The sequence below is a fragment of the Mchenga conophoros genome, linkage group LG15, assembly GCF_057382185.1.
Source record: "Mchenga conophoros isolate Kocher_MC1m ecotype Shallow Benthic linkage group LG15, M_conophoros_male_GT1.1, whole genome shotgun sequence".
NCBI lineage: Eukaryota > Metazoa > Chordata > Actinopteri > Cichliformes > Cichlidae > Mchenga > Mchenga conophoros.
Window position 1 is genome coordinate 7,418,990 of NC_140540.1, and position 25,621 is coordinate 7,444,610.

General features: G+C 40.3%; 3 protein-coding genes across 3 annotated transcripts; 2 read left to right on the plus strand and 1 right to left on the minus strand.

The window, feature by feature from the left end:
• Positions 1-30: 30 nt before the first annotated feature.
• On the minus strand, positions 31-6,112 carry ngs (notochord granular surface). Its single transcript, XM_085246822.1, has 12 exons — positions 5,990-6,112; positions 4,294-4,520; positions 3,998-4,163; positions 3,611-3,760; positions 2,394-2,513; positions 2,193-2,288; positions 1,782-1,916; positions 1,584-1,694; positions 1,396-1,506; positions 1,180-1,304; positions 384-653; positions 31-268 (listed from the first exon to the last, which is right to left on the minus strand). The coding sequence occupies exons 2-12, from the start codon at positions 4,488-4,490 to the stop codon at positions 175-177; spliced, it is 1,575 nt and encodes a 524-aa protein (XP_085102948.1). The 5' UTR covers positions 4,491-4,520; positions 5,990-6,112; the 3' UTR covers positions 31-174.
• ccnc (cyclin C) lies at positions 5,237-13,161 on the plus strand. Its single transcript, XM_085246823.1, has 12 exons — positions 5,237-5,379; positions 5,732-5,838; positions 6,021-6,105; positions 6,332-6,401; positions 6,504-6,555; positions 6,659-6,714; positions 8,023-8,058; positions 8,149-8,240; positions 8,343-8,410; positions 8,507-8,586; positions 9,120-9,238; positions 11,880-13,161. The coding sequence occupies exons 1-12, from the start codon at positions 5,348-5,350 to the stop codon at positions 11,932-11,934; spliced, it is 852 nt and encodes a 283-aa protein (XP_085102949.1). The 5' UTR covers positions 5,237-5,347; the 3' UTR covers positions 11,935-13,161.
• A 1,321-nt stretch (positions 13,162-14,482) lies between these two features.
• Positions 14,483-25,401, plus strand: faxca (failed axon connections homolog, metaxin like GST domain containing a). The gene is made up of 6 exons (XM_085247296.1): positions 14,483-14,953; positions 18,101-18,236; positions 18,417-18,613; positions 18,705-18,922; positions 19,555-19,671; positions 20,610-25,401. Exons 1-6 carry the CDS (start codon positions 14,694-14,696, stop codon positions 20,912-20,914), a joined length of 1,233 nt encoding a protein of 410 aa, XP_085103422.1. The 5' UTR covers positions 14,483-14,693; the 3' UTR covers positions 20,915-25,401.
• Positions 25,402-25,621: the final 220 nt, after the last annotated feature.

Sequence of the window (25,621 nt, forward strand, 5' to 3'; positions counted from 1 at the left end):
GAATTGACAACCACAACTATTTTTGCTTGCTGTTTATTTTTCTTACTTTCAGTGACATGCTCATGTCACACAGGAGGGTTAGATAAGCAGAGGCTGAGAGCGAGTTAGGACCAGGCAGAGCGGAGTGATGACGGCACACCAGATGTACTCAAAAAGAATCACAGAGCTGGGGGTTTATTCTTCATCTGTGTCATCGGCTGCTCCGGAAATGACGATGGTGCACTCCTGTGTGTCACTTTCGTAAATGTCCTCATCTGTCTTAACTGTTCTGGGAAAGGGGAGATCAGACAGAATAATATGATTACTGTGTAGTCACTAGAGATCTGGCTGAAAATGTTACAGGTTTTATGTGTCATGCATTCCGTGCCAAAGTCATCCTCTACCTGATGAGGACCGTCTTTCTCTTGGACATCACTGTTGCCTGCTTCTCTAAGTTACCATCAGCCTGGATGTCTGATGAGGCTGCTGCTATTCGGCCAGCACCTGCAGCTCTCTCAGTGCTGTTACCGCTTGTATCACTCAAAGATCCACCCAGCTTTGAAGGTGCTGAGAGAGCACATTTGCTATCACTGGAAGGAAGTTGCAAGCCTCCAGTCAAGGAAAGGTTTTGGACCATGGTGCCCAATCGGCTGTCTTCCCCCTCAATCAGTTTTCTAACACACAAACATACGAAAAAAGAAAGGAAAACTGATGACAATTTGAACCAAAGTTTTACCGGTTTACATCCATCTGATCTGTTGCCCGATTTTCTTTCCACATCTTGTGTAATTTTGCATACCTCCACCTTTTCTTCCTGTTTTCCTTCTTGACAGCCACCCTTCCACTAAGGCCATTTCTAATGAGGCTTCATTTATCAGTTGTAAATGAATGATTAATAGCTCAGTGTTAAGTGGTTTACCAAATAAGGACAGGTACAAGAACTGGACTGAAAATTAGTGAAAAAGGGTGGCAATGTCCAAAGAAAAACATTGAAAACCTTCACAAAGCCTTGAGAAAATTAGAAGGGAAATCTGTTTCTTTGGAAGCAAACTGTAAAGAAAAAAAGGAGTGTCTCAAGACTTTTGCATAATACTATTTATTTTCTACTTGATGTAAAAGCCACACACCCACATCTGTGTGTGTGCACATTAACAGTTTAAGTGTTCTAAGTGCTTAAAACCTATTGTAATGCTTGTTCACCTGTAGGTGGCGATCTCAATCTCCAGAGCCATCTTGACATTCAGGAGGTTCTGATATTCTCGCAGCAGCAGAGCAGTCTTTTCCTTGCTCACCTTCAAATGCACTTTAATTCCCTCAATGTGCTCCTGTTGAAATTACATCAGAGGTGTATGTTTTTTGTTGTGATCAGGCCATAGGATGACAAAAAATATCTCTATAAGTCAGTCAGTTAGTTACCTCTAAGCCCTTCTCTTCATTCTTATATTTCTCCAATCTGTGACGGATCTCGGCCTCCAAATACTCATTCCTTGTCTTCAGTACCTCCAGTTCATGTTCTTTGTCTAGGATCTAATTGTGCATATGTACACTGAGTATCCAGAAAAGTTGCAGAATGAACCACAAGAAGAACAGAAAGTAACACTCACATTCTTCCTATAGGCAGCAATTTCCTCTCTCATACTTCGGACTTTTTGAATATGTTCACTGGAGGTGTTATCAAGATCCTGAAACTTGGTTCTATACCAGGTCTCCATTTCCTGGACAACACAGAATGAGATGCAAAGAGATCTAGAGACTAATTCTCCAGAGTCGGGGCATACTTCAGCTTCATCAATGCCACTTACCTCCAGGTTTTTGGCAGCAATGCTGTCGTACTGAGACTGAATCTGTTTTAGGGCAGGGGAAAGGTCTGGGAGGCCAAACATGAAGTCAGATTCAGAGGATGCTGAAGAGATGTGCAGGATCAACTCCTCAATTTCCTTTCAGTAGAACAAAAACAAACACGGGTGGGGGACAGTTAAATGAGCTAGGAACATTTTCAAATCTACCACTCTGCCCCACAGATAAATCAGAACTTGTCTGTTTGACTTCCTCTGAAGTTTTCACACCAAATAGATAACTGCAATATTTATGGTCTTACTCACTCTGTCCATCAACACGAGCTGGATTTGACAATAACCAGCAAATTTACAGCCCGTTAAACCACTGATGGGGAATATGAATGACGTGCCAACCACGAGGCAGCTATGTGTTACCTCTTTGTGAACTCTCTGCAGGAAGGAGAGTTGAACCTCCAGATTTTCCAGCTGCCTCTCCAGCGCAATCCGGGCTGAGGTTGCTTCGTCCACATTCTGAGAAGAACAGAAACAACAGGGATATAAATGTAATTTATTTTCACAAGCAGCTGCTAAGTGTCTTTATTCAAAGTTACAAATTGACTTTTCATTGTGTCATACCGGGCGTAGAGCCTCAATCTCATACTCTGACTTCTTCCTGGTCTCCAGGGCTTCATTATATCTTGCCTTCAGCGTGTCCAACTGGCCCAACATTGCCGCCTTGGCTGCCAAAGACAGATCCTGTACAGGCCACAGATACAACTGTCAAACTCCTGTAGAATCAAAAAACAGTGCTACCCCTCTGCGCTAGCGCTACCCAATGTGGGAAAAGAGGTAAAGGAGGAAAACAGGACACAGTTGCAAACCATTTGACAATACACAAAAAAACAAAAACATGAAAAAGAACCGCATCATTTATGTGCAACAAAATATTACAAATACACGCACACACATAAAATTTTAACACTTTGGCCAGCTTATCCCAGCAGGGTACTTATTTTCCACACCAGAGTTTCTGCAAAAAGAAAGAAAAAAAACAAAGAAAAAAGAGAGACTGTGGAATCATGACAGCACAAGAACAAGCTCTAAGTACAAGATTGATAGAGGCTGGTGGGTTTTTTTTGTTTGTTTGTTTGTTTTTGTTTTTTGCCTGTCCCGTTTGGTTCTTTAGCCATCAGAATTGTTGTCTGAAGGCCTTGCCGTATTGGTCCATTTGATCGACCTCTGCTATTATTATTTATTTTATTTTCAGTTGTTACAGACGGGATAGACATGGCTGGGGGACAGGAAAGGGAGAAAGAAAAGGAGAGAGGGGGAGGGAAAGAAAAACAGAGGGGAAGAGGGACAGTAAGAAGGGGCACTTATAAAGAAACAATCTCCTGGATCACCTATTGAGAGAGAAAAAAAGAGAGCAACATAATAAACACAACACCATCGCAATAATGTAGCTTAGTGTAAATAACAGTAAATACTAAATATTGGATGTTGTAGTGCAGCACGCAGAACCGGCAGCGCACAATGTCCTTTGAGGTAGCAGTCAACAAAGGTGTAGTTTGTGTCTGTGAGCAGTGAACACCCGTGTGTGCACCTGTGCATACACCTGTGTGGATGAGCGTGCTTGTATTCAAAAGGTTTGCCCATGTAACAATCTGCTAGAGGGTGTGGGGAGCCATAGCCCCGTCCCCCAGGACGACAACAACACTCCATCAATATTTTACTGCTGAGGGGTAAGAACTGAACAAATAAGGGAGTGAAATAATGCAGTGGTGACTACAATAAGGACCCACACCAGCTCTCTCAGTTTGCCACTTAAAAAGTCACTTGACTCTCTCTCTCACCCTTTGCTCTCTCATTTTCTCTGCGTCCCTGTTCACTTCCTTCAGCTGAGACTCGTAGAGTTTCCTAAGCCCAGATGATCTGTCATAGCTGCTTCTCAGGGCCTCAATCTCAGCCTCCAGCTGCTTGTTTTTTGACTCCAGTGTTCTCACCTAAAGCAAGGAGCATGAGAAACAGGTTAAAAGTAAAAAAAACCCAAAAAACCCCCCAAAATGTACAATGTGCTACCATTTCATCTTAAAAGGTTATGAAGCACTATGTGTAATATTAACTTTTATGTTCTTGTTCATTTCTGAATAAGAAAAACAGACAACAGAGCAGACCTGTGTGTATGTGTTTCAGGTTTTATTATAAACACAGAAGCAGAATATGGTTGGACTGCAGATTACTTTTTCGATATACACTGTCAGACGGTCATTGAGGATGACCATCTCCTGCCTTTCGTGGGTACGAGTCAGCATAAAGGCCCGGTTCTCCTCTGCAGCCACATCCAGGTCCAGTTCCAGCTCACCATCCTTAGACACACCAAAGCACAGAGCTCCCATACTTGTACTGCTTTAGGAAAGGAAGAGAAAACTTTTTTCTGATTGATGTTAGTATTTTTTGTTTCACACTTCTTTAAAAAGACAAATCTGAACACAACTAACATAAATAACCAATAAATACATTTTTACACGTTACCCACCTGGTCAGTCGAGCCTTGTTACTGAGGGCCATGCGCCCCCTTGTCTCACCACTCCGGGTGAAGCTTGCTGACCGATGCCGGGTCTCCTTCCGGGTGGGAGATGGACTGGAAGCCCGCAGCTGGCAGGCAGAGCTGGCTGCCAAAGTGCCCTCGAAATGACGGCGGTATGAAGACATCCTCTCTGGACTGCGGCTCATCCTGGCAGACTTCACTTATGGAGCTGAACACTGGAAACCGGACGCTTACTTTGTCTCACAGTCTGTGCTGGGGTCTTATATTCTCCTCAGCCCTTCCCTCAGCACCTAAAGAGGAATGTAGAACCTCCCCAACCAAAAGGTGCATGTCCCTACAAATATCTGTCAAGCTTACGCCAAATAATTTATTAGACCTATGGACTGCTGAAAGAATATTACTGACAATAATGACAGAATTTTCTGCTGAACTACTTTTAAAGCCTCCTTTAAAGCAACGTGTATATGCAGTGCACTGAAATCTGAATTTAGAGCCCATATTATTCTCAGCAATATACCAGTCACACATTTTGGTGGATAAAAACTTCCAGACAGAAGGACAGACTTACGACGACTGACATGTGTTTCTTACTTACTCACTGTTTCTTAGTGTTGTCTTGTGTCTGGTGATTTTTGTTTTACTTGTACAGTGCAATGTTAATAGAATCAGGCTAGCTTGAATATAAAATATCAAAATGTTACTGCATCATGTTACTGTATTACTGTAAATGGTAACTGTATCATTAACACAATGATATTGACTGGACATGGACTGCTTTAGTCCTTTGAATAATGTTACTTTATTCAAATTAATTATCAATTATTTAAAACTCAAATCAACACTGTCTGAAGAAAAAAAATCCCACTTTTGACATTTTAAAGGATTTTAAATACAATCCGGAACCATCCCCTTTCGTTTTCCGGAAGGTTTTTGATGTTACTCTAGCTTCTGCTTAGCCTAACTACTTTCCGTCTGGTATTCACTCCTTTGCAAGCGAGTAATATCAGTTTAAAGCTTACTTCTCTACCTCAGCTGCTACGATATGGCGGGGAATTTTTGGCAGAGTTCTCATTAGTAAGTTTTTATTAAAACTTCGACATGTTACGGTTTTGTTTATGAATTCGCCTTCTTTGTTGTGAGGCCTAGCTGTGTTTGCGGATGCATCGTATGACGACGCTAACAGTTTCTCCTAAACTGCTGCTAGGATCTAAAATAGTCAATATAAATAAGACCGAAAGAAAACTCAGTAAGATTGTATATGCCATAAAACGTAATCATGCAAGCGTTCTGTTATGTTGTCAGCGACACCAGAGCCGGCGGCTAAAGCTTAGCTTTATGTTGTTATTGTTGTCTTGCCTGCTAGCTTCATTGCTCACGTTTTGACGTCTAAGCGGTTTAAAACAATATTGTTTCATGTATTTGTCAGTCTGCAGTGGGTCCTGGATAAGCAGGACCTGATGAAAGAGCGCCAGAAGGACCTGAAGTTTCTCACAGAAGAGGAGTACTGGAAGCTACAGATTTTCTTTGCCAATGGTATTTGTTATATTTGGCTGATAGTAATTGATAGCCTACCAAGTTATGTTGGTATTGTTCGTGTAAGCTGTGTTTGCTTAAGAAAAAAACATCTCCAGGCTTAACAGTTATTTATAGCCAATCTATATTGGTATAATAAAATGCGCTATACCTCTTTTCATATTTAATTCTGTGTCTTTCAGTGATCCAGGCTTTAGGTGAACACCTGAAGCTGCGTCAGCAGGTCATTGCTACTGCAACTGTTTACTTTAAACGCTTCTATGCCAGGTAAACGGATCCCATCCAAATAGACTAAAAATCTTATTTTTATACTCCTGTGGGAGTGGCAGTGAAATGTGTCCATATACTCCATTCAAAAACATCTATCATTCAATATAAAATGTTTTAGGTTATTGTGTTCAGTTTTTTAAATAGTTGTTTTTATTATTATTTTTTTTTTTACGTTAATACCTACTACTCAAACAAATAATTTTCTTTGTCTTCTTCTATGTAGGTATTCTCTGAAAAGTATAGATCCAGTTCTCATGGCTCCTACCTGTGTTTTCCTGGCTTCTAAAGTTGAGGTATGAGTGTTTCTGTGCTGCCACGAAGCCTCGAAGTTCCTTACTGTCTTTAAGGTTCCCACTTATTAACTGATCTGATCTTAATCATTTTTGTCCTTTTAGGAATTTGGAGTTGTATCCAACACCAGGCTGATCTCTGCAGCAACATCTGTGTGTAAGTGACTGTGTTCAGCAACATATTCTTTAAATTTAAAAATAAATGTGTTTTTTCTCCTGCAGTGTAGGTTGTATAATGCTGTTTTATTTTTCTCAAACAGTGAAAACAAGATTTTCCTTTGCCTTTCCAAAGGAGTTCCCCTACAGAATGAATCATGTAAGTAAAATATCCTTGCGGAAGTTAATATAACAGGCACAGCATCATAATATAAAGAGGTAAAGTGATCTTTTTTATGACAGTCAAAAATACCGTTTTGAGTTTTGATGGTAAATTGCACAGGACAGAAAGAGTTGAGGACATTAGACATGAAAAACATTTAAGTTGTTGTCTTATGTACATGATATTTTAGTAAAGCAGAGATTGAGGAAAAAATGGACAGAATTCAATTGATCTGAAAAGTTATTTATTAACCGCCATGCCGCTTTACAACATAACAAGAACCTTTTACTCTATATCACAGTGTCATGGCATTAATGTCTATTAATATGTGAGATTCCCCAGCTAATGTTCACACCCTTGTGATGAAAACTCAGTTACTCTGAGAGATAGCATTGTACTGTGTGCTACAGTACGCACAGTTGTTGTGCACAGCATCTCACATTGTGGTGGCAAATGCAGTGAGCTGCCACAAGATTATTTATCTAGCATCACTGCAGGGTTTCCGGGACATCACCAGCACAGCTTTGACATGCCCTCTGACCAGAAAAGTGTGTAAATTATTATTTATAGAGGGCCACTGCAAAGTGATAAAAGGAGGGAGTGGTTCACACAGCAGGGAGGGAATTTGCAAGGTGATGCTACTCATAAACATAAATTTTTGTGTCTGCTTTTGCAGACATAGTAAAAGAGAATGATGGAGTAGCACACAGACAGTTCTAAACAAAAAGCGGTGTAGATTGTGAGCAGTCTAATATTTGCTGGTGGAGTTTTTATCAGAAGTTTAATTATTTCTAATTGTGCTACAAGTGACTGCTTATCTATTTGAATGTTTACTAAACCATAAAAATTCAAGAACGGGTAGCTTAACTTCCTCAAGTTATAAGTCAGAGAAAATAAACAAAGAGGGATAAATAAAATTGTTATTTTGCATGTTAATTGAGAAATTTTGGAATTGCTTTATTAATTATTATATATACACTGTATGTATGTGTGTGTGTGTGTGTGTGTATGTATGTATGTGTGTATATATATATATATATATATATATATATATATACACACACTATGTCACGTATGTTGAATAGTATTTAAAAGCTTTGCAAGCTTTTAAAGGTGTATAATATATTATACTGTCCAGATGGTCTTCTCTCAGATGTCTTGGTTTTTAAGCATTTTTAATTTGTTTTGTGAGTAAGTTATCTCTGTAAGAAGCTGCCATGTGTTTTCTTTGGAGTCTTCTCTGAACTAGTTTATGTTGCCATGCATGTTGTGTCCTAAACCCAGTCCTGCTTTGTGTATTTACAGATATTAGAATGTGAATTTTACCTTTTGGAGCTGATGGTAAGTACAGAAAGATTTGTGTCTTTAGTGCTGGCTTGACTGAGTGTTGTGTTACTGATTTATTGATGTAATATTTTTCTATGTTTTCAGGACTGTTGCCTGATTGTGTACCACCCCTACAGACCACTGTTGCAGTATGTGCAGGATATGGGACAGGAGGACATGCTGCTGCCTCTGGCCTGGTACGATACCATCTGCTTGACATTTGTCGCTTTTGTTTATTCGATTTAGTTGTTTTTGTGTGTCCTCACTCTGTGCCTGCCCTGCCAATGTCTCTTTACCAGGCGAATAGTGAATGACACGTACAGGACAGATTTGTGTCTGCTCTACCCTCCCTTCATGATCGCCCTGGGTAAGACTTGTACCCATGCATTTCAGATTGTTCTCTAATATAGTTACTGATTTTAAATAAGCTTTAACCTGATCAGTTTTTCTTTTCCTCCCACAGCCTGTCTGCATGTTGCCTGTGTGGTGCAGCAGAAAGATGCCAGACAGTGGTTTGCAGAGCTCTCGGTCGACATGGACAAAGTCAGTTTGATATCAGTTTCAGTGTTGTAGAGTTTTACCCATTCGTACTTAGCCTCATAACATATAGCAACTTGAGGTTCCACACATTGTGATATGGCAGGCACATTGTTGCCTGTTTAAATCAAGTTTTTACATCTTTATTCTCACTTTGCCACCATTAACTGCTGATGAGTTATCTGCGTTTAAGTAGCACGAGGTCATGAGATTGACCTAGTTATTAAAATCACTGCTATCCTTTTATGTACTGTATGTGTATGTGCTAGTAATATTTTGTGCTCAAATATTAACCACATAAAGTGATATTTTTGCTATGGATTTGAGCATGTAACATACTGACACAGACGGATCATGTCATTCACTTCATGTATATGATTTTACATAAGAAAATGTTCATTTTGTTCAATGACTACTGTATATTTTACTTACAGGAAAATGACCCATTTTACTTTGATTTAACATTTGTGAGTTTTCATTACTGATGTTGCGTTGCCTCACGTTGTCTTGTGTTTTTTGTGTGTCTATTTTTTGTAAAGATCCTGGAGATTATCCGTGTCATTCTGAAGCTGTATGACCAGTGGAAAAATTTTGATGATAGAAAGGAGATAGCTGCTGTCCTAAATAAGATGCCAAAACCCAAACCACCTCCAAACAGGTATGTAGTGTACTTGTTTCTTTCTCTTTAAAAAAAAAAAATCCTATATTTTAAAACACACAGGACAGATTAAGTAGAGTAAAATATCAATCATATATATTTCACCTCTGTAATATTCTTGATATTTAAATTGAGCCATTTGTGTATATATTTTAGCTATTTTTTATATTTTGTAAACTTCGTAATATATTGTATAATTTAATTAGTTTAGTCTGTTACTGTTATTGTTTTGGAGCAACTGTAACTCACATAATTTGCTTAGGGATTATTAAAGTATTCTGATTCTTACAAACCAATTTATAAAAGAAGTTGGGAGGTTAGACCTTTGTGCAAATAAAACAAAAATGCAAGGATTTGGTGCAAAAACAGAGATTTTGATAAAGTGGTTTGATCAACACAGTTTTAGTTTTAACATCTGGTTTGTTGCCGCTACATATTTTCAGTGTTTAAGTGATTTTGAAATGACTTTTATCTCAGTTCATGTGTACATTTTACAGTGTTTTTCCTTTTTTATGCAATTTTTTTTTTTTAATAATGTGAACAACACAGTGCTGCCTGTACAGTGGCTTGCAAAAGTATTCGGCCCCCTTGAACTTTCCCACATTTTGTCACATTACAGCCACAAACATGAATCAATTTTATTGGAATTCCACGTGAAAGACCAACACAAAGTGGTGTACACGTAACAAGTGGAACAAAAATCATACATGATTCCAAACATGTTTTACAAATAAATAACTGAAAAGTGGGGTGTGCGTAATTATTCAGCCCCCTTTGGTCTGAGTGCAGTCAGTTGCCCATAGACTGCCTGATGAGTGCTAATGGCTAAATAGAGTGCACCTGTGTGTAATCTAATGTCAGTACAAATACAGCTGCTCTGTGACGCCCTCAGAGGTTGTCTAAGAGAATATTGGGAGCAACAAAACCATGAAGTCCAAAGAACACACCAGACAGGTCAGGGATAAAGTTATTGAGAAATTTAAATCAGGCTTAGGCTACAAAAAGATTTCCCAAGCCTTGAACATCCCACGGAGCACTGATCAAGCGATCATTCAGAAATGGAAGGAGTATGGCACAACTGTAAACCTACGAAGACAAGGCCGTCCGCCTAAACTCACAGGCCGAACAAGGAGAGCGCTGATCAGAAATGCAGCCAAGAGGCCCATGGTGACTCTGGACGAGCTGCAGAGATCTACAGCTCAGGTGGGGGAATCTGTCCATAGGACAGCTATTAGTCGTGCACTGCACAAAGTTGGCCTTTATGGAAGAGTGGCAAGAAGAAAGCCATTGTTAACAGAAAACCATAAGAAGTCCCGTTTGCAGTTTGCCACAAGCCATGTGGGGGACACAGCAAACATGTGGAAGAAGGTGCTCTGGTCAGATGAGACCAAAATGGAACTTTTTGGCCAAAATGCTATGTGTAGCGGAAAACTAACACTGCACATCACTCTGAACACACCATCCCCACTGTCAAATATGGTGGTGGCAGCATCATGCTCTGGGGGTGCTTCTCTTCAGCAGGGACAGGAAAGCTGGTCAGATTTGATGGGAAGATGGATGGAGCCAAATACAGGACAATCTTGGAAGAAAACCTCTTGGAGTCTGCAAAAGACTTGAGACTGGGGCGGAGGTTTACCTTCCAGCAGGACAACGACCCTGAACATAAAGCCAGGACAACAATGGAATGGTTTAAAACAAAACATATCCATGTGTTAGAACGGCCCAGTCAAAGTCCAGATCTAAATCCAATCCAGAATCTGTAGCAAGATCTGAAAACTGCTGTTCACAAACGCTGTCCATCTAATCTGACTGAGCTGGAGCTGTTTTGCAAAAAACAATGGGCAAGGATTTCAGTCTCTGGATGTGCAAAGCTGGTTGAGACATACCCTAAAAGACTGGCAGCTGTAATTGCAGCAGAAGGTGGTTCTACAAAGTATTGACTCAGGGGGCTGAATAATTACGCACACCCCACTTTTCAGTTATTTATTTGTAAAAAATGTTTGGAATCATGTATGATTTTCGTTCCACTTCTCACGTGTACGCCACTTTGTACCGAATACTTTTGCAAGCCACTGTAGTTAGTGTCATACTGACGTAACACTGACATGGGGATTTCCATGTTAGAGGTGGCTGAAAAGATGGAGATGATTAAAAAATAGTCTCAGGTGAAAATGATTGTAGACGGTTGTCTCATCAGAATCTGTATTATTTTTTTTATTTATTTTTTTTAAATTGCCACGTTTGTACACAAACGAGGATTTGTCTTGGGTGTCATGGTACAAAAAAAAATAAATCAAACTGTGGTACAGAAATGGAATATATGGTGTTTACAGTATCTTTAAATATTATTATTAATCCTCATAACAGGAAAAAAATGTATGTATGTACGTACGCTAACTACCGACAGATATTAGAATAGAAATTAAGAAATATGTAAAGGTTGTGCAAAGTGTAGGTAGAAAATTACTGTACATGTGAAGATGAGGTTTGAGCTTCTTTTCTCTGGAAATGGTTTCACAAGTTAATTGTTTTTAATTGCTGTGGGTCTGCTTTCATTAGTACAGTATGTTCTTGTACACTTGGACTTCTCACAGTCTATCTCAGTGACCTGTATGCACTTCATTTTTCTCTCTGTCTGCAGTGAGAGTGATCAGAGCTCCAATGGGAACCAGAGCAACTCCTACAGTCAGTCTTAGCATGCCGTCTGTATTTCCGTGGGAATCCATAATGTCGACGTGGAGGATCTTCTTGTAATGTCACAGTGCAACCATTACAGTGTCACTTGGAAACAGTCACAATAATCAGAAATTTGATCCTCAATCAACCCCCACTCCCCAACAAACTGAGTGTCTTTACCTTTTCCTCCTTGTCTGATCATTATGGGTTTGTGGACTGAGCGAGAAACACGGAAATGCCTGCAGTGAACAGCAAATCGAATACAACAAGCCATGACGTTGTCTCGATTAGGCTCCAACTTGAAACGAACTTAAAAGCCAAGGAACATTTTGGGGGTGGAAGGGAATGTAGGGGGAACAGATGTAATGGTTCAGTAGACACTCGTCATTGTGATGATCCTGACATCCTTGAACAGTCCAGAGGAGTGAGTGTTTACACGTCGAGCTCCGTGGGATTTGAAAAAACAAAACTTGATCACGAGCACTGTGCGTGCATGTCTGTGTCTGTGTGTACTACATGTGAGCGGCCACTCTGGGTGGGTTTTAATTCCTCAGGGATTGCAGTAGACTTTTTTTTTTTTTCCTGTTAATTGATTTTGAGCTTACAGGGTGGATCTTATTGGTTATCACCCTGTTCAGCTGTGATGGGATGCACCTGCCCTGTTAAGTGTCTCTGCTGGCTGATTGGTAAACTGTGGCTGGAGAAATGCCAAGAGAAGCTCCTCATGAGGGCACAAATGAGCTCTTTGAATACAAGAATTTACTGTTTTGAATTATGACAACCCACCAACCCCCACCTCCTTGTAAATAGCCTTATGATACTTTACTTTTATCTTTCATGCTTTTGCTTATATAAGAAAAGTTTAATGGAAATCATGAGCTGGTTTGTGCTTCAGATAAAAGTGCCCCTGTTTGTTTTTATAGTAAATATTTTTTCCATTTACCCTACTTTAGTTGTATAGTGCATTATCTAACACTTTTTTTGTTTTTGGAAAAACCTTTGCTTTTAATTTGTCAAGGAACATATTTTTTTAAATGTTTATCTGCAAAGTTTTGGTTGTACCTTATTTTAATTTACTCTATTCCCTGAATTTAATCACTGAGTTGTGGCAATATGTGTGTGTAAATGTCTCTATATTTTTGTGATGTAATACAGCGGAAGCTGTGTGTGTGGCTGTACTTAAAACAAGGTGCTTGAAAGCCTTACAAAATAAAAGCTGCTGGTTAAAGAGAGAACCCCTCATGAAAGCACATTGTCCCATTCAGGTGAACTGCATAGTGTGCTGCTATTGTTGCTTATTATTATTATTTTTCTTTCAGGCCTTTTCTTTTTTTTTCCTTTAAAAAAAGAAAGAAAAACAGATGTGGCACGGTGCCCTCTGGCCTTTTTCCTGCCATTCAACAACTCTATTGTTGGTGTCCACTTTAAAATAGGGTGTGATCCTATGATCCTACATGGATATATCTAGTTCTAGTTAAAGAACAAAGAAAATGTTATTTTAAGGCTCATTTCGAAGCTCAGTTATGGTAATAAAGTCTATTGTGTATTGTCTACTTAACAAAGTGGGCCTTCGTTTTTGTGTAATGCACATTGAGGCCTCTTCCAGCATGTTACAAAAGTCATAGGAAATCCTTTTTACCAACAGCAGTGTCTGCTCAGAGCAGGGGCTGTGGTGGGACCCCTAGTGTTGATTACAAAGAGTGACAGCTGACATGTACTGGTAGAAAATTCGGAATGTGCACAGCCTGGGGCTCCAAGTGGCGACATTAAAAATGAGGATAAATTGTACGTTATGATTATGAAAATGAAGCACTGAAGGTAGTTGACGCCTTCGGGGTACAGTCAGTTCCCGTGACGTCGCTTTAGCTGCATAAGGGCAGCGGAGGTAGTATGGCAAGCTATGTGATGTCTCCTTCAAAATAAAGGTCTAAAGTCAAGATTACACATGAACTGACAAAATGCGGAAGCAAAACTATTTTTAAGTGCTTCTTCAGGAGTACTTAATCATAACCTTAACGTAAAGTCTGTGACAAATCTGTTGGCAACCGCACCGACAAGGAATTAAGTTTAAAATAAGTGTAACCCCAAAGAATTAATCATGGTCAAAAGATACAAAAGCCTGTTTGAAGTTCGACTTTTAAAGCTACTACGCTTCAGTAAACTTGAAACAAATCTTCATATTTTCTCATTCTCTGTGGCACACCTGTTCATTTTTGTGACCTTTTATTGCCACAAATATTGTGCTGTTTCTAATATTTTTATTAGCACTGTTGCCTCATTTATAAGAGTTTTATCTGTTTTAAAAGGTTAGATACAAAGTATTGTCAAAAGGGAAGGAATTTTGTCCTGTTGCCACTCATTCATTTGGCTGTCCACCAGTAAAGTAGCCTTATTATTTTGTAGTAGTTTAATAATGGTTTGTATTTAGCTTTGGATTTATCTATTTTTGTTCGGCACTTTTCTTGACATTACTCGAATTATTTTGCAAAGGATGACCCGCAAATCCACTTTTATATTGAAAACATAACCGGAAACCCTTTTGTGTTTCACTTACTCTTGACAGTAATTATAAAAAGGGGGACATAACCTGGGAGCTCCGAGCGGGCTTCAGAGAAAGTCAACCCCGCTACGGGGACGGGCTCCGGGCGGGATGCTTGTGTCCGGTCGGCTGGTCCTCGTGCCGTCGCCTCTCACCTGCATCCGCGTGCACCCATGAAGCCCCCGCTGATGAAGCTCTTGGCTGCCAGGGTGAGGCGGAAAGTGGCCAGAGACAGAGAGCATGTACTGGCGTGTCGGGTTCGCCTGGACTCGGTCGTGTGTGGCTGATCTCGGACCGAACCAGAGCCTCTCCTCCGGTCTGCTGGGGTCCGATGATCAGCTCTCGTTTTACGGGTACATCATCGCATACCCACTGCAGGACTGCGGCGGGATCATGTCAGCTTTGGGCTCGGACTCGTGGTGGCGGAAAACACTGTATTTGACCGGAGGGGCTCTGCTCGCTGCCGCTGCTTATCTGCTGCACGAACTGCTGGCCATCAGGTACCAACAACAACAACAACACAGGGACTGCCAGAGAGAGGCAGACCTCAGGATCCCTGTACGCAGGCCTCCCAGGCCAGAGCACAATCCGTGTGGATTTGATCTGCTCATATTTTCACTCCAAAGCTGTATTTTCCACTGAGGTCTGATATTACTTAATCTCGTCTGATTGGGCTGGGTGAGAGTGGAGACGGGGGAGAAGGAGTCGTGAGTGGGGGTGGGGGTGTTGTGATGTAACGGAACCTCCACCCCTTGAGCTTCCTCCTCATAAACACACACATATTAGGGGAGATTTCCATCTTCGCTAGCTTATTTCTGTGATTAGTGATATGATAATAGTTTATTAGTGTTATTGTATGTCCGTGTGCTACCACGGCCTTCACATAGCTCTGCTGCCAAATGAAAGGACATTAGAGGCAGTAGGTCGCTTTCATTAGTCTCTGCTAGAAGGACGAGGGAGGTGATGGAGGTTAACACTCCCGCTGGTGTTTAGGTCCAGTCTAAACGCTGCAGTGGTGTGTCGGTCTTTTATAACCTCTGATGTAAACACCTTGAATCATGAAGGTTGCGGGAGGGGATATGGTAGCTTTAAAGTAGAAAGAAGCGCTGTGTGCTTGATTATTCATTTTCAGGGTGAAAGCTTTGACTGAGCGAGTTTATTTCTTCGATTTACCCGCAGTCCAGGCCAGGGTCTGTGCTATGTTACAGTTTAAAGGGTACTTAGTGTTACTGCAAATGGCACTGACGATGTGCTTTTAAGATGAGGAAACGGAAGCTTCCTCTGCGGTTTTTTTGTTGTTGTTTTTTTGTACCTGTATGAGCGGATATGTTGCAGTTTCCCCCCTGCCTCCCTTTCTCTACATCGTCCTGTCAGCAGCCATGCGTGCTGTAGGCGATCCTCTTCTATTCTGGTGTCAGCGGCTATTTAAGCACCGCACTGAAAATAGACAGCTCCTCTGCACTCAGCCGCCTGCTTGTTTGTCGTTTCAGCACTTTACACGGCGGACAGCTCCTTGTCCTAATTCTGCATCCTCTCCGCGTGAATGTGCTGCTTTTCGTCTGGCTGTGGTTGTGGCAGTTTTGACATTAACCGGTCGGTGATTCGTTATTATAATGTTACAGTTTTCATGCAGACAGCCCACGTGATGCACATACTTACGACCTTTTCATTTTCATTTTTTATTTTGCTGACGAAAGCAAGAGAGTAACTTAGTAAAAACTAAAGCAGGAGGACATTAACTGTGAGGAAATGTACTGACAGTTTCCTCAAATAATAAAAACCAGATCAGAATAATCTGGAGAGCGGAGAGCCAATCAGAGTATGGAAGTGATTCAGTCAGAAGGTTAGAGTCGCAAATTTGATCTGGCCCCGGAAACAGTGCAGCAAAATTGCTAATTTTGGTATGATCCAATACCAAGTAAATACTGGGCCACTATTGCCGATACCAATATCAGTACCAATACTGATTTCAGTGTATAAAGGCAGTTTATGTAGGGGAGAGTAAGTGTGTCATGACTAATGAGACGAATCACTATCAATTTTCAAATTTTAGACCACTGAATCGCTGTGATTTTTACTTTCCACAATAATTAGTTAACACAATAAAAACACAACGTTCACCTTTTCATGGATATGAAACTGTGTTGTTGTCGTTTTTTGTTTGTTTGCTTTTTGGAAACGTTTTGGAGTGCAAATGTTCCTGTCTCTAAAGGACTTTTTTCAAGTGTGCTTTACGCTGTAAATAAATCCATGACAGTTAAAACAAAAAGGTTTCAAAAACACAATTCAGAGGGCGACATACCTTACTTAGAGGATAGAAACAGAGTATCAGCCCTCTTGTGCTAGTATCAATCCAATACCAGTTCCAGCGTTGGTATTGATGCTATCCATATTTGGATCGATCTGCCCACTACTAGGTACAGCTAGCGCCCATGACCCCCGTTTCTCACGGAAATGCAACAAAATTCTAATGCTTGGTAGGAAGAGAAGAGTAGACATATGGACATAATTTACATTTGATGTCAAGGAAAACAGGACGCTGGAAAAACTCTCAACAGTAAAAACACAACAATTTTTACACCAACATATTTATATTTTGTCACCTGAATCAGCTTCAGATCTAGTCTGCTATAATCTTTAGATATTTGGCCAACTAAAACTAGACTGAAAGTAAAAGATTTGAAAAAAATATGGCTAAAATTAAATAAAAATGTGCTGTGCTTCTGAGACTTACCTTAACCATAAAATCTGCTAAGTCTATCTTTGTATGCTCCCCAAAACTGGCTAAATACATACACCAACCTTATTACTCTAACAATAACCACAAAAATAAGTGCTTTATGAGCAACTGTGGTGGCTATCTCCATATTTTTTTGTTCATGGACTCTTCTACAGTTGCAGTATAGTTCTTTATCTTGTAATGGGCTTTTGGCCAGACTTCGACTGTATGAAGCTAATAGCTCTTCTCCCTTTAAGGCCGCCCTCCAAGCCAGATTTCCTCTGATTGGCTGCCCTTTGTAAACCCGTGTGCCTGTGCCAAAACTGACTATTCAATGATGCCCACTCTCACTGACATCAGAGGGGCTAATAACATCAAATAATAGAAAAAACTACACTCTCTATATAGTTGATACAAAATACTTGGTTAACACTCATCCTAACTTAAATTTAAACATGGTCTAATGTTATATCAAGTGTTTGTACATCTAAGATCTAAAGATTTGTGTCATGCCGACTTCCTTTTTGTTCCCTAAAAGCGGGAACAGCCTAATTGCTTCCCTGTTTTCAGCTATAATATGAAGTAGACTACTAACAGGCGGCTATGAGGATGGTATCAGTCTTCTAATCAAAGTGAAAAGCAGGGATGTATTTGAGGCTGATAGATTGGTCTTAATCCATCATATTTACAATGTAGCATCAAGAGAAAAGGCTAAACTTCTGATGAAGAACACAATCCAAATGAAAAAATGCTGAAAACTGCAAAGGACTAAATGTCTATGTAGAAATATAGAAGACGAGTGCTATGTCCATGTATGCAGTTGACTCACACCCAACCCACACTCTACATTTTAGTGTTTAGTTGTTGTTTTTTCACAACCCTTGGAGTGTATGTGACATGCAGCTCTTTCCTTCTTTGCCTCATACAGAAAGGAGGAAGAGCTGGACTCTAAAGATGCAATCATACTCCACCAGTTCTCCAGGCCCAAAACTGGCGCCCCATCTCTGTCGCCTTTCTGCCTTAAGCTGGAGACCTACCTCCGTATGGTTGACCTGCCCTACCAGGTATGACTGTGTTTATGTGGCTGCAAAAGAAAAACAATATTTTGTCTGTTATATAATAAAATGAATTTATTAAAAATAATCTCTCCTGCAAAGGTCACTCAGTTTCTTTTGCAGCATTTACCAACCACTTTGAGAATTTTCTCATCATCTTCCCACCCCCTTTCCTTAATCCTCTTCTAGAACTACTTTGATGGGAAGCTTTCGCCGCAGGGAAAGATGCCATGGATCGAGTACAACCAGGAGCAAGTGTGTGGGACAGAATTCATCATCGACTACTTGGAGGAGAAGCTGGGCGTGAGCCTCAACAAGAGCCTGACACCCCAGGAGAAGGCCTTATCACGCGCCATCACCAAAATGGTAGATGAGCACTTCTACTGGTGAGGGACCGCTGAGATTCAAGCTGATTGTTTTTGTATTAAATGAGTGCATCTGTGTGTCTGTATATATAAATATATATGCATCTCACAGGACCATAGCTTACTGTCAGTGGGTGGACAACCTGGAGGAGACCCAGAAGATGCTGTCGGTGAGCGGTCCACTGAGTGACCTACTCAAGTGGATCCTGAGTCACCTGACAGGTGGGATAGTTAAGAGGGAGATGTATGGTCACGGGATTGGACGGTTCTCTACCGAGGAGGTGTACGCCTTAATGGAGAAGGACATGCGCACCCTGGCCACCCTGCTAGGTGAGGGTTTTTTTTCCAATTTAAAATAGTATGAGTCAGCCTATGGGCAACTGAATCTATTTAAGTATGCATTAAGGTTAGAAGTATGTTTATCCAGAAGACAAATGGATTCAAAACTTAGAATCCAGAAAATCACCCAGATTTAGATGTGGTCACATTCGAGTCTTCAGTGGGAAAACACTTTTTTTTCTTCCTTTTTTTTTGCTTTGTTTTGTAAATCTACAAATCACTTTGTATTGTGAAGCTCGATCTCAGTGTGTGTCACCATTTTGGTTGCATATTTTACCCCAGGGCCAGATCAGTGGCTTTTCAATATGCGCCTTGAGACCTATAACCAGAGACATCACTTTTGTTAGCAGCAGTAGATGGAAAAAAACTGAAGGGATTGCTGAACACTGACCTGCTGTGGTAGAAACTTAGCATTGCAATCACTGTCAAACCGGGTAGTTCATGGTAGACAATTTGCAGTTGTTTGGCCATGACAGGTGGCTTCTCAGGTTAAATGTTTTTCACTAAAGGTGTCAGTTAATCTGTTACCAGTATGTGTTTATTTATTATAAAACAGAAGAAAATGGAATTCAAGGGGGGAAAGCTTCACTGTTTGACTTATATTTTTCTGTCTGCTGTCTAAGGTGATAAGAAGTACATTATGGGCTCTAAGCTTTCAACAGTAGACGCCGCAGTGTTTGGTCACCTGGCCCCTGCTATGTGGACGCTACCGGGATCGCGGCCAGAGCAGCTAATCAAAGGTGAATTCACCAGAAAGGCAGTCTACCTAATTTCAAGCAAACTTGCACTTGAGTGATGTATGTACAGTATACACAACTCCAATTCCAAAAAAGTCAGGATGATGCATAAAGTGTAAATCAAAACAGAATGCAATGATTTGCAAATCTCTCAAATCCATATTTGATTCATAATAGAACACGGGAAACATATCTAATCTTTTTCTTTCTGAATTTTTATATGAAATATAGAAATATAGAAATGTGAACTTTTGCATGTTCTAATTACACATTCAGCACAGAATTCATACATTTGAACACTATGTATGAGAGGAAAACAACACAATGTCCTTTAGCGAAAATCATAATCAACTGATGCAAGATGAGAAACATCAAAATGAAAATGAAATTCACTAAACTGTAAATCAAGTTATTTGTTTATCTAAGAGAATAAGAATAAAATTAATAATAAGAAACTCTCTGATCTTTGACTTAGAAACTTTTTTAACCTTTTCTGCTAACCTTTAAAGCTCATCAGTGCCTAAAAGGACCAATGGAAAAGTGATGAATTATCATTTTATTACTATTTATACATAAAAATCTGTTTTCTTCTTCTTTTAAATCTAAGTCATCATTACTGGAAAATAATATTTCAGTTAGGGCCACTTTAGTCAAAAGAAGGTGTTATTTCCATTAGGCAGTGCTCTATATGTGTATACACAACAGCCCAAGATGGGATTAAAATGAGCAACTGGTGTTTAGGTGGGTTGCAAAGCAGCTTGTAGGCAGGCTAGAGCAGTTGCACAGAAATCCCCAGTAAAGTGTTTCCTGAGCTATCAGCTGGCGTTGCTATTTGCTGTTTTATGGACTGTGAGATCTAATCCTATACTCACTTATATCACTGGTGTCTCAGTGAGATACCTTATGGGCGCTGTACCTACTGAGATGTTTGTTCCACCCAGGTGAGCTGATCAACCTCGCCATGTACTGCGAGCGCATCCGCCGACGATTCTGGCCCGAGTGGTTCGTCGACCTGGAGGACTTCCGCTACAACGACACCACAGAGGGCAGCGACTCGCCCTCGAAGCTCCCCGACCTCGGCCTCTACTCCCGCACGGACACTTTCCAGGACGATACGCGCTCAAACACTTTACACACTCACACGCCACAAGACCCGCCATCGTCTCAGAGTGACCCCACGGGCCACTCGCTGTACGACTCTGACATGGACACAGAGTGTTCTGAAATAGACCAGCCGAAGTGCTGACGAAACACACACACACACTTATAGTACACACTACATATAGGCACGCCGCAGGAGGGAGCTGCATCCCACCTATGTTCTACCTCTTAGAACAGAAAACAACAGGGGGGTGTATTCGGTGTTCGCCGGCCGGGACGTTGAGGGTGTAGGAGGGTAAAGTGCCAACTGTAGTGGAGGAAAGATTGCAGAACAAGGAAAAAAAGGTACAACAGAGATGAAACTGGAAAAGAAGTGAAGAGAAAAAAAAGAAATGTAGGTTTAAAAGTGAGAACTAGACGCATTCAAATCAGGAGTAAATGACGCAGTTGCCGAGAAACTCCTCCACATCAACTGCAACCACAACCTTCTACCTGTTGTCTGTTGCGTGCCCACTGTTGTCCCTCGTAGCAGCTCGCACCACCCAGCAGCGTTTTGCGTCTGTGTGTGTGAGTATTTGTGAGTGCATGTGTGTGTGTGCGTGTACCAAATGAACCTTTAATACATGAAAGGATCTGTACAGAATCCATCAGAAAGAAAACATTTCAGTGTAAATATATAAACGAATCTGACTTCATTCTCAGATTTAATAGATAAAAACTGTATTATATATGAGTATAAATAATATAGATAGGCTGGAACTATAGTATTATGTCGTCTGTCATATGGTGTAAATATTCTAGGTGTTTATCTTATGAATTCCTACCCTGCTGGTCTAAGATCAGCTAGAGGAACCCTGTGAATTCTTTTACTGTATGTATCCGATTACAGGGATATTACAGTATTTAAACAGTTGAGAAAAGAAAAATCATAAAACATAATAGGTAGTAAACTCCCAGTTTCCATTAACATCTTGTCTAACTGAGGCAATTATTTTGCCTCCAAAAAATCCCCCAAATCTTAATGTACGCTGCTGTATTTAGGAGATTTTACATGCATTCAAGCATTGAGCGCACGCCAAACAATCGTGTAGATATAGAGCGATAGATAGAAGACAGTCTGAATCAAAGTGCATGGCTGATTCAGGCCCATAAGTCTCTCTTAGCACCCCACATTGATAATCTTTAGCTACATTTCTTAGTAAGCCTAGTGTGATGGAACGATGTAGCTTGTTTGTCGGTGCCTCTGGCCAAATCAGCCGTGCGAGCATGTATCCAATGGATTATGGAAAAAAAGCACTTGTTTTCTTTCAGCATTTCTGTCAGAAAATGTTACGTAAAGCAATAAGAGACACAGACACAGGTTCAATTTATGCCAGGCTGTGATAATTGTGGTGTGTGATGGTAAGGAGCAGGCTCTATGTGCGCTTGTCGTTCATCAAGCGCACGTACCGACAACGTTTTGTATGCATGGAAGAAAGGGCGAAATACTATTTATGTTCCTGTGCACATTAGCCTCACATCATTTTAAAAATATTTAGCTCTAGAAGTTTGTTGTCTGTACTTACAGTCCTGGTATAAAGAAAGCACACCCTCTTTCAACTCTAAGGTCAGAAAACACGTCAGGACATATTAAAAAGTCACATGGTCTTACCAGATTCTAAAATAATGTATATATAGCCTCAGGTGAATACCAACGCATGACGTATTACACTGTGTTGTTATTAAAAAAAATTAGCTGAAATGCAGAAGCAGGATGTGAATAACCAAGTATACCCCATGGTCCAGTAGCCATCTTTAAGCATCAGTAATCGGACGTAATTGTTTTCTCCATGACGGAATCAGTCTCTCACATTGTTGTGGTGAAAATCTTTTCATGTGGCTGCAACACAGACCAACATCATCACACCTCCACTCCTGTACTGGACAGTTGGTGTGACGTATTTGTGTTAATTTGCTTTGTTTGGTTTTCTCCAAACATGGTGCTGTGCATTATGGCCAAACACCTCCACTTTAGTCTCATCTGTCCAAACGGCATTGTTCCAGATGTCTTGTGATCTGTGATCTACATGTGAACTGTAATATTTAACATGCTAACTGAGGCCTGTAGAGTCTCAGATTTAGCTCTTTGTTTTTTTCAGTTTCTGTAAACATGGCACAGCCAGACTTTGGGGTGAATTTGCCAGGATGTCCACTCCTGGGACGACTGAAAAATGTTTTCCCCTTGAGATTAATCTTTCTCACTGTTGAATGACAGACTTCAAATTGTTTGGAAATCGCATTATAACTCTTCTCTATGAACTTTGCAGAAGTCTTTGCTCCTTGGCAGTGTGTTAACGCAAACAAGCGGCAAAACCTTTTCCTTTCAGAGAATTGCTCACACTTCCTGATGATCAGTTAATGAAGTGCATTTGATTAACAGCATCCGGTTGCTACTTCTGTGGAAGCAGTGAGGGTGTACACACACTGCATCTGTATTTTTGGCTTAGTTTTAGTTAAGTAAATAATGACATGGTGTAATAATGCATGTGTTATTTTTCACATCAGGTTGTAGTTACCTCATTTAAGGATCTGGTAAGGACCAGATGTGCAAAACTGTAAAACTTAGTGTGGGTGTTCTTTATTTTTCACACGACTGTACCTGAGCTAGTTAGGTGAACTCAGCAATCACAGTCAGTCCCAGACATTTTATTCGACCTGTCCTACACTCTGTCCATAACGGAGTTACAGAGTTGCTGAAACTAAAAGTTCTGTTAGGGAACTTTAGGGGAAATTACAGATCTCACAGTAAACAAATTGTGGAGGTGATCAGTAATTACAGTTGGAAAAACTGTAATGTGAGGCCTTTAATGGGCGTATACATGATGTCAGCCAGTAAGTTACACTAAAATATATTTGGCGTAATTTTAAAAACTGCATCTCCAGTTAGTCATTTGTCCACCAGAGAGCACTGGAAGCAATTTTTTCAAATATGCTCACAACTCCTGCTGCTCTCAGTTCTAATAACCACATTTATAGGATAACATTAAAAATGTCTTTTATGCTATAATAAGTTGTTTTTGTATGTTTGAGTTTTTCAAATGCTCAGAATTGTCTCCAAAATGTGCAAGCGTGGCTTCGTTTGTGGGGATGCTGCATGTATGTAAGACTAGAATTAAAAACAGATGTAGCATCAACTTACCTCTAATTCGAAAGAAGAAGCAACAATCCTACATAACGAAGGGAACTGATGAGGAAAGAGTCCAAAGGATGAGAGGGCTTTTTATTTATTTTTTGATCCTTAAGGCACTATTACGATTCTGATGTCATTTTAAAACCATGAGTTTGAATGTGATGATGCCTCGCTGTTGAATTCTGCTCGATAAAACAATGCCATAAGTTGCTAGTCCAAACTCTGAGTCTGATCTAAGTCTTTTGTGGGGACACAGCAGACACTGGGTGTGTGTATGTGTAAGTGTGTGTGTTCAGCAGCTGAATTTCAGTGGAGTAACAGACTGAAACTAAGAAGCTAATGAACTGAAAAGTTTGGTTTGGTGTCTTAAAACCCCTGGCCTGCATGCTATTGCCTTTTAATGTTAGTAGTCAGATTCAGCCTTATGGACGCTGAAGCTAAACTGTTTACTTCATACCAGTGCCAGTGTATGACTTCTGTTTTTGTATGTTACATTTATTTATATATTATATTTAGTTTATGCTATTTCTATTAATTTGTTAAGATGGCTGATGTGCTTGAATTTGATAAGCAATTCTACTTTTTTTCTACATTTTGCACTTTAGTTATGTTTACACGTGTTATGTTTCTATGTCTGAAAATCACTGTCAGACTAATGATATGCATTGGTGTATTAGTGCGCTGCTAGATTTTCTTCAGGCTTCTGCTGACATATAACTCTTATAAAAGCTACACATGTCCATCCACAGCAGTGGTTGCATGTATATCCACAACCTGGAAAGTTTTCCAGCTCATACATGCGGTTTGCTGCATGTCTGACATTTGCTGCAGACTCTGCCTTTACAAGACACAATAACTCAGCTTCACCCTGCAGTGATTTATGTTCACTTGAAGCCGAGATACCAAACTGACACTCGATCTTCTGTAAGCAGGGTGAGGTGAGTCATCCTGCTGATCGGCTGATCATCAGTGTCTCCTCTCTCCCGTGCGACTTCACCTCTGGCAGTACAAATTGCAAAAGTCCTCCTGATAAGAGTCTGTTGCCAACTCTGTCTGTCTCAGTGTTCCTCTGCATTTCGAGGTGAGAAGTCAGGGTTTAAGCCCCGCCCTGCGCGTCACAGTTCCCATTCTACCCCGATTCCTGCTTGTAGACTTGTAGAGGCCACATTGCGCTGTTGTCTTGATGTTGTGCGTGCGGAAAAACACTTGTGGTATCTTGTTGGACTGTAAATAAGTGAGCCAGAAAAAAGCCAAACTAAATATATAATTTATAAATGTATATATATATATAGATATATATATAGAAAGACAGAGAGAGTGAGATAAATGAATATGACCTGAAAGAACATGCTCTGCAAGGGTTAAAAAAAAAAGAGATTCTTATGAATGTATCATAAACAGAGATAAATGCTGTATGACAATGGATTACTTCTAATATTTCATTAAATATAACTGCCATATTTTCCTCTGGTTTTGTTTCCGTCATTGTGTGGATTGCTGCATGCATGAAAAATTAGAATATTTCTGCATGAACTGTTCAGTATCAACATGTTGAACTGGGTATACTCTGGCATATCTATCTCATAATCCCTCTCCCTCTGTGCTTGCTGCCATACGACAATACTAAGCCCACCCAACAATGCTGAAGGATTAGCTCTCTGCCCTTTTCTTTGGGCTCTAAGG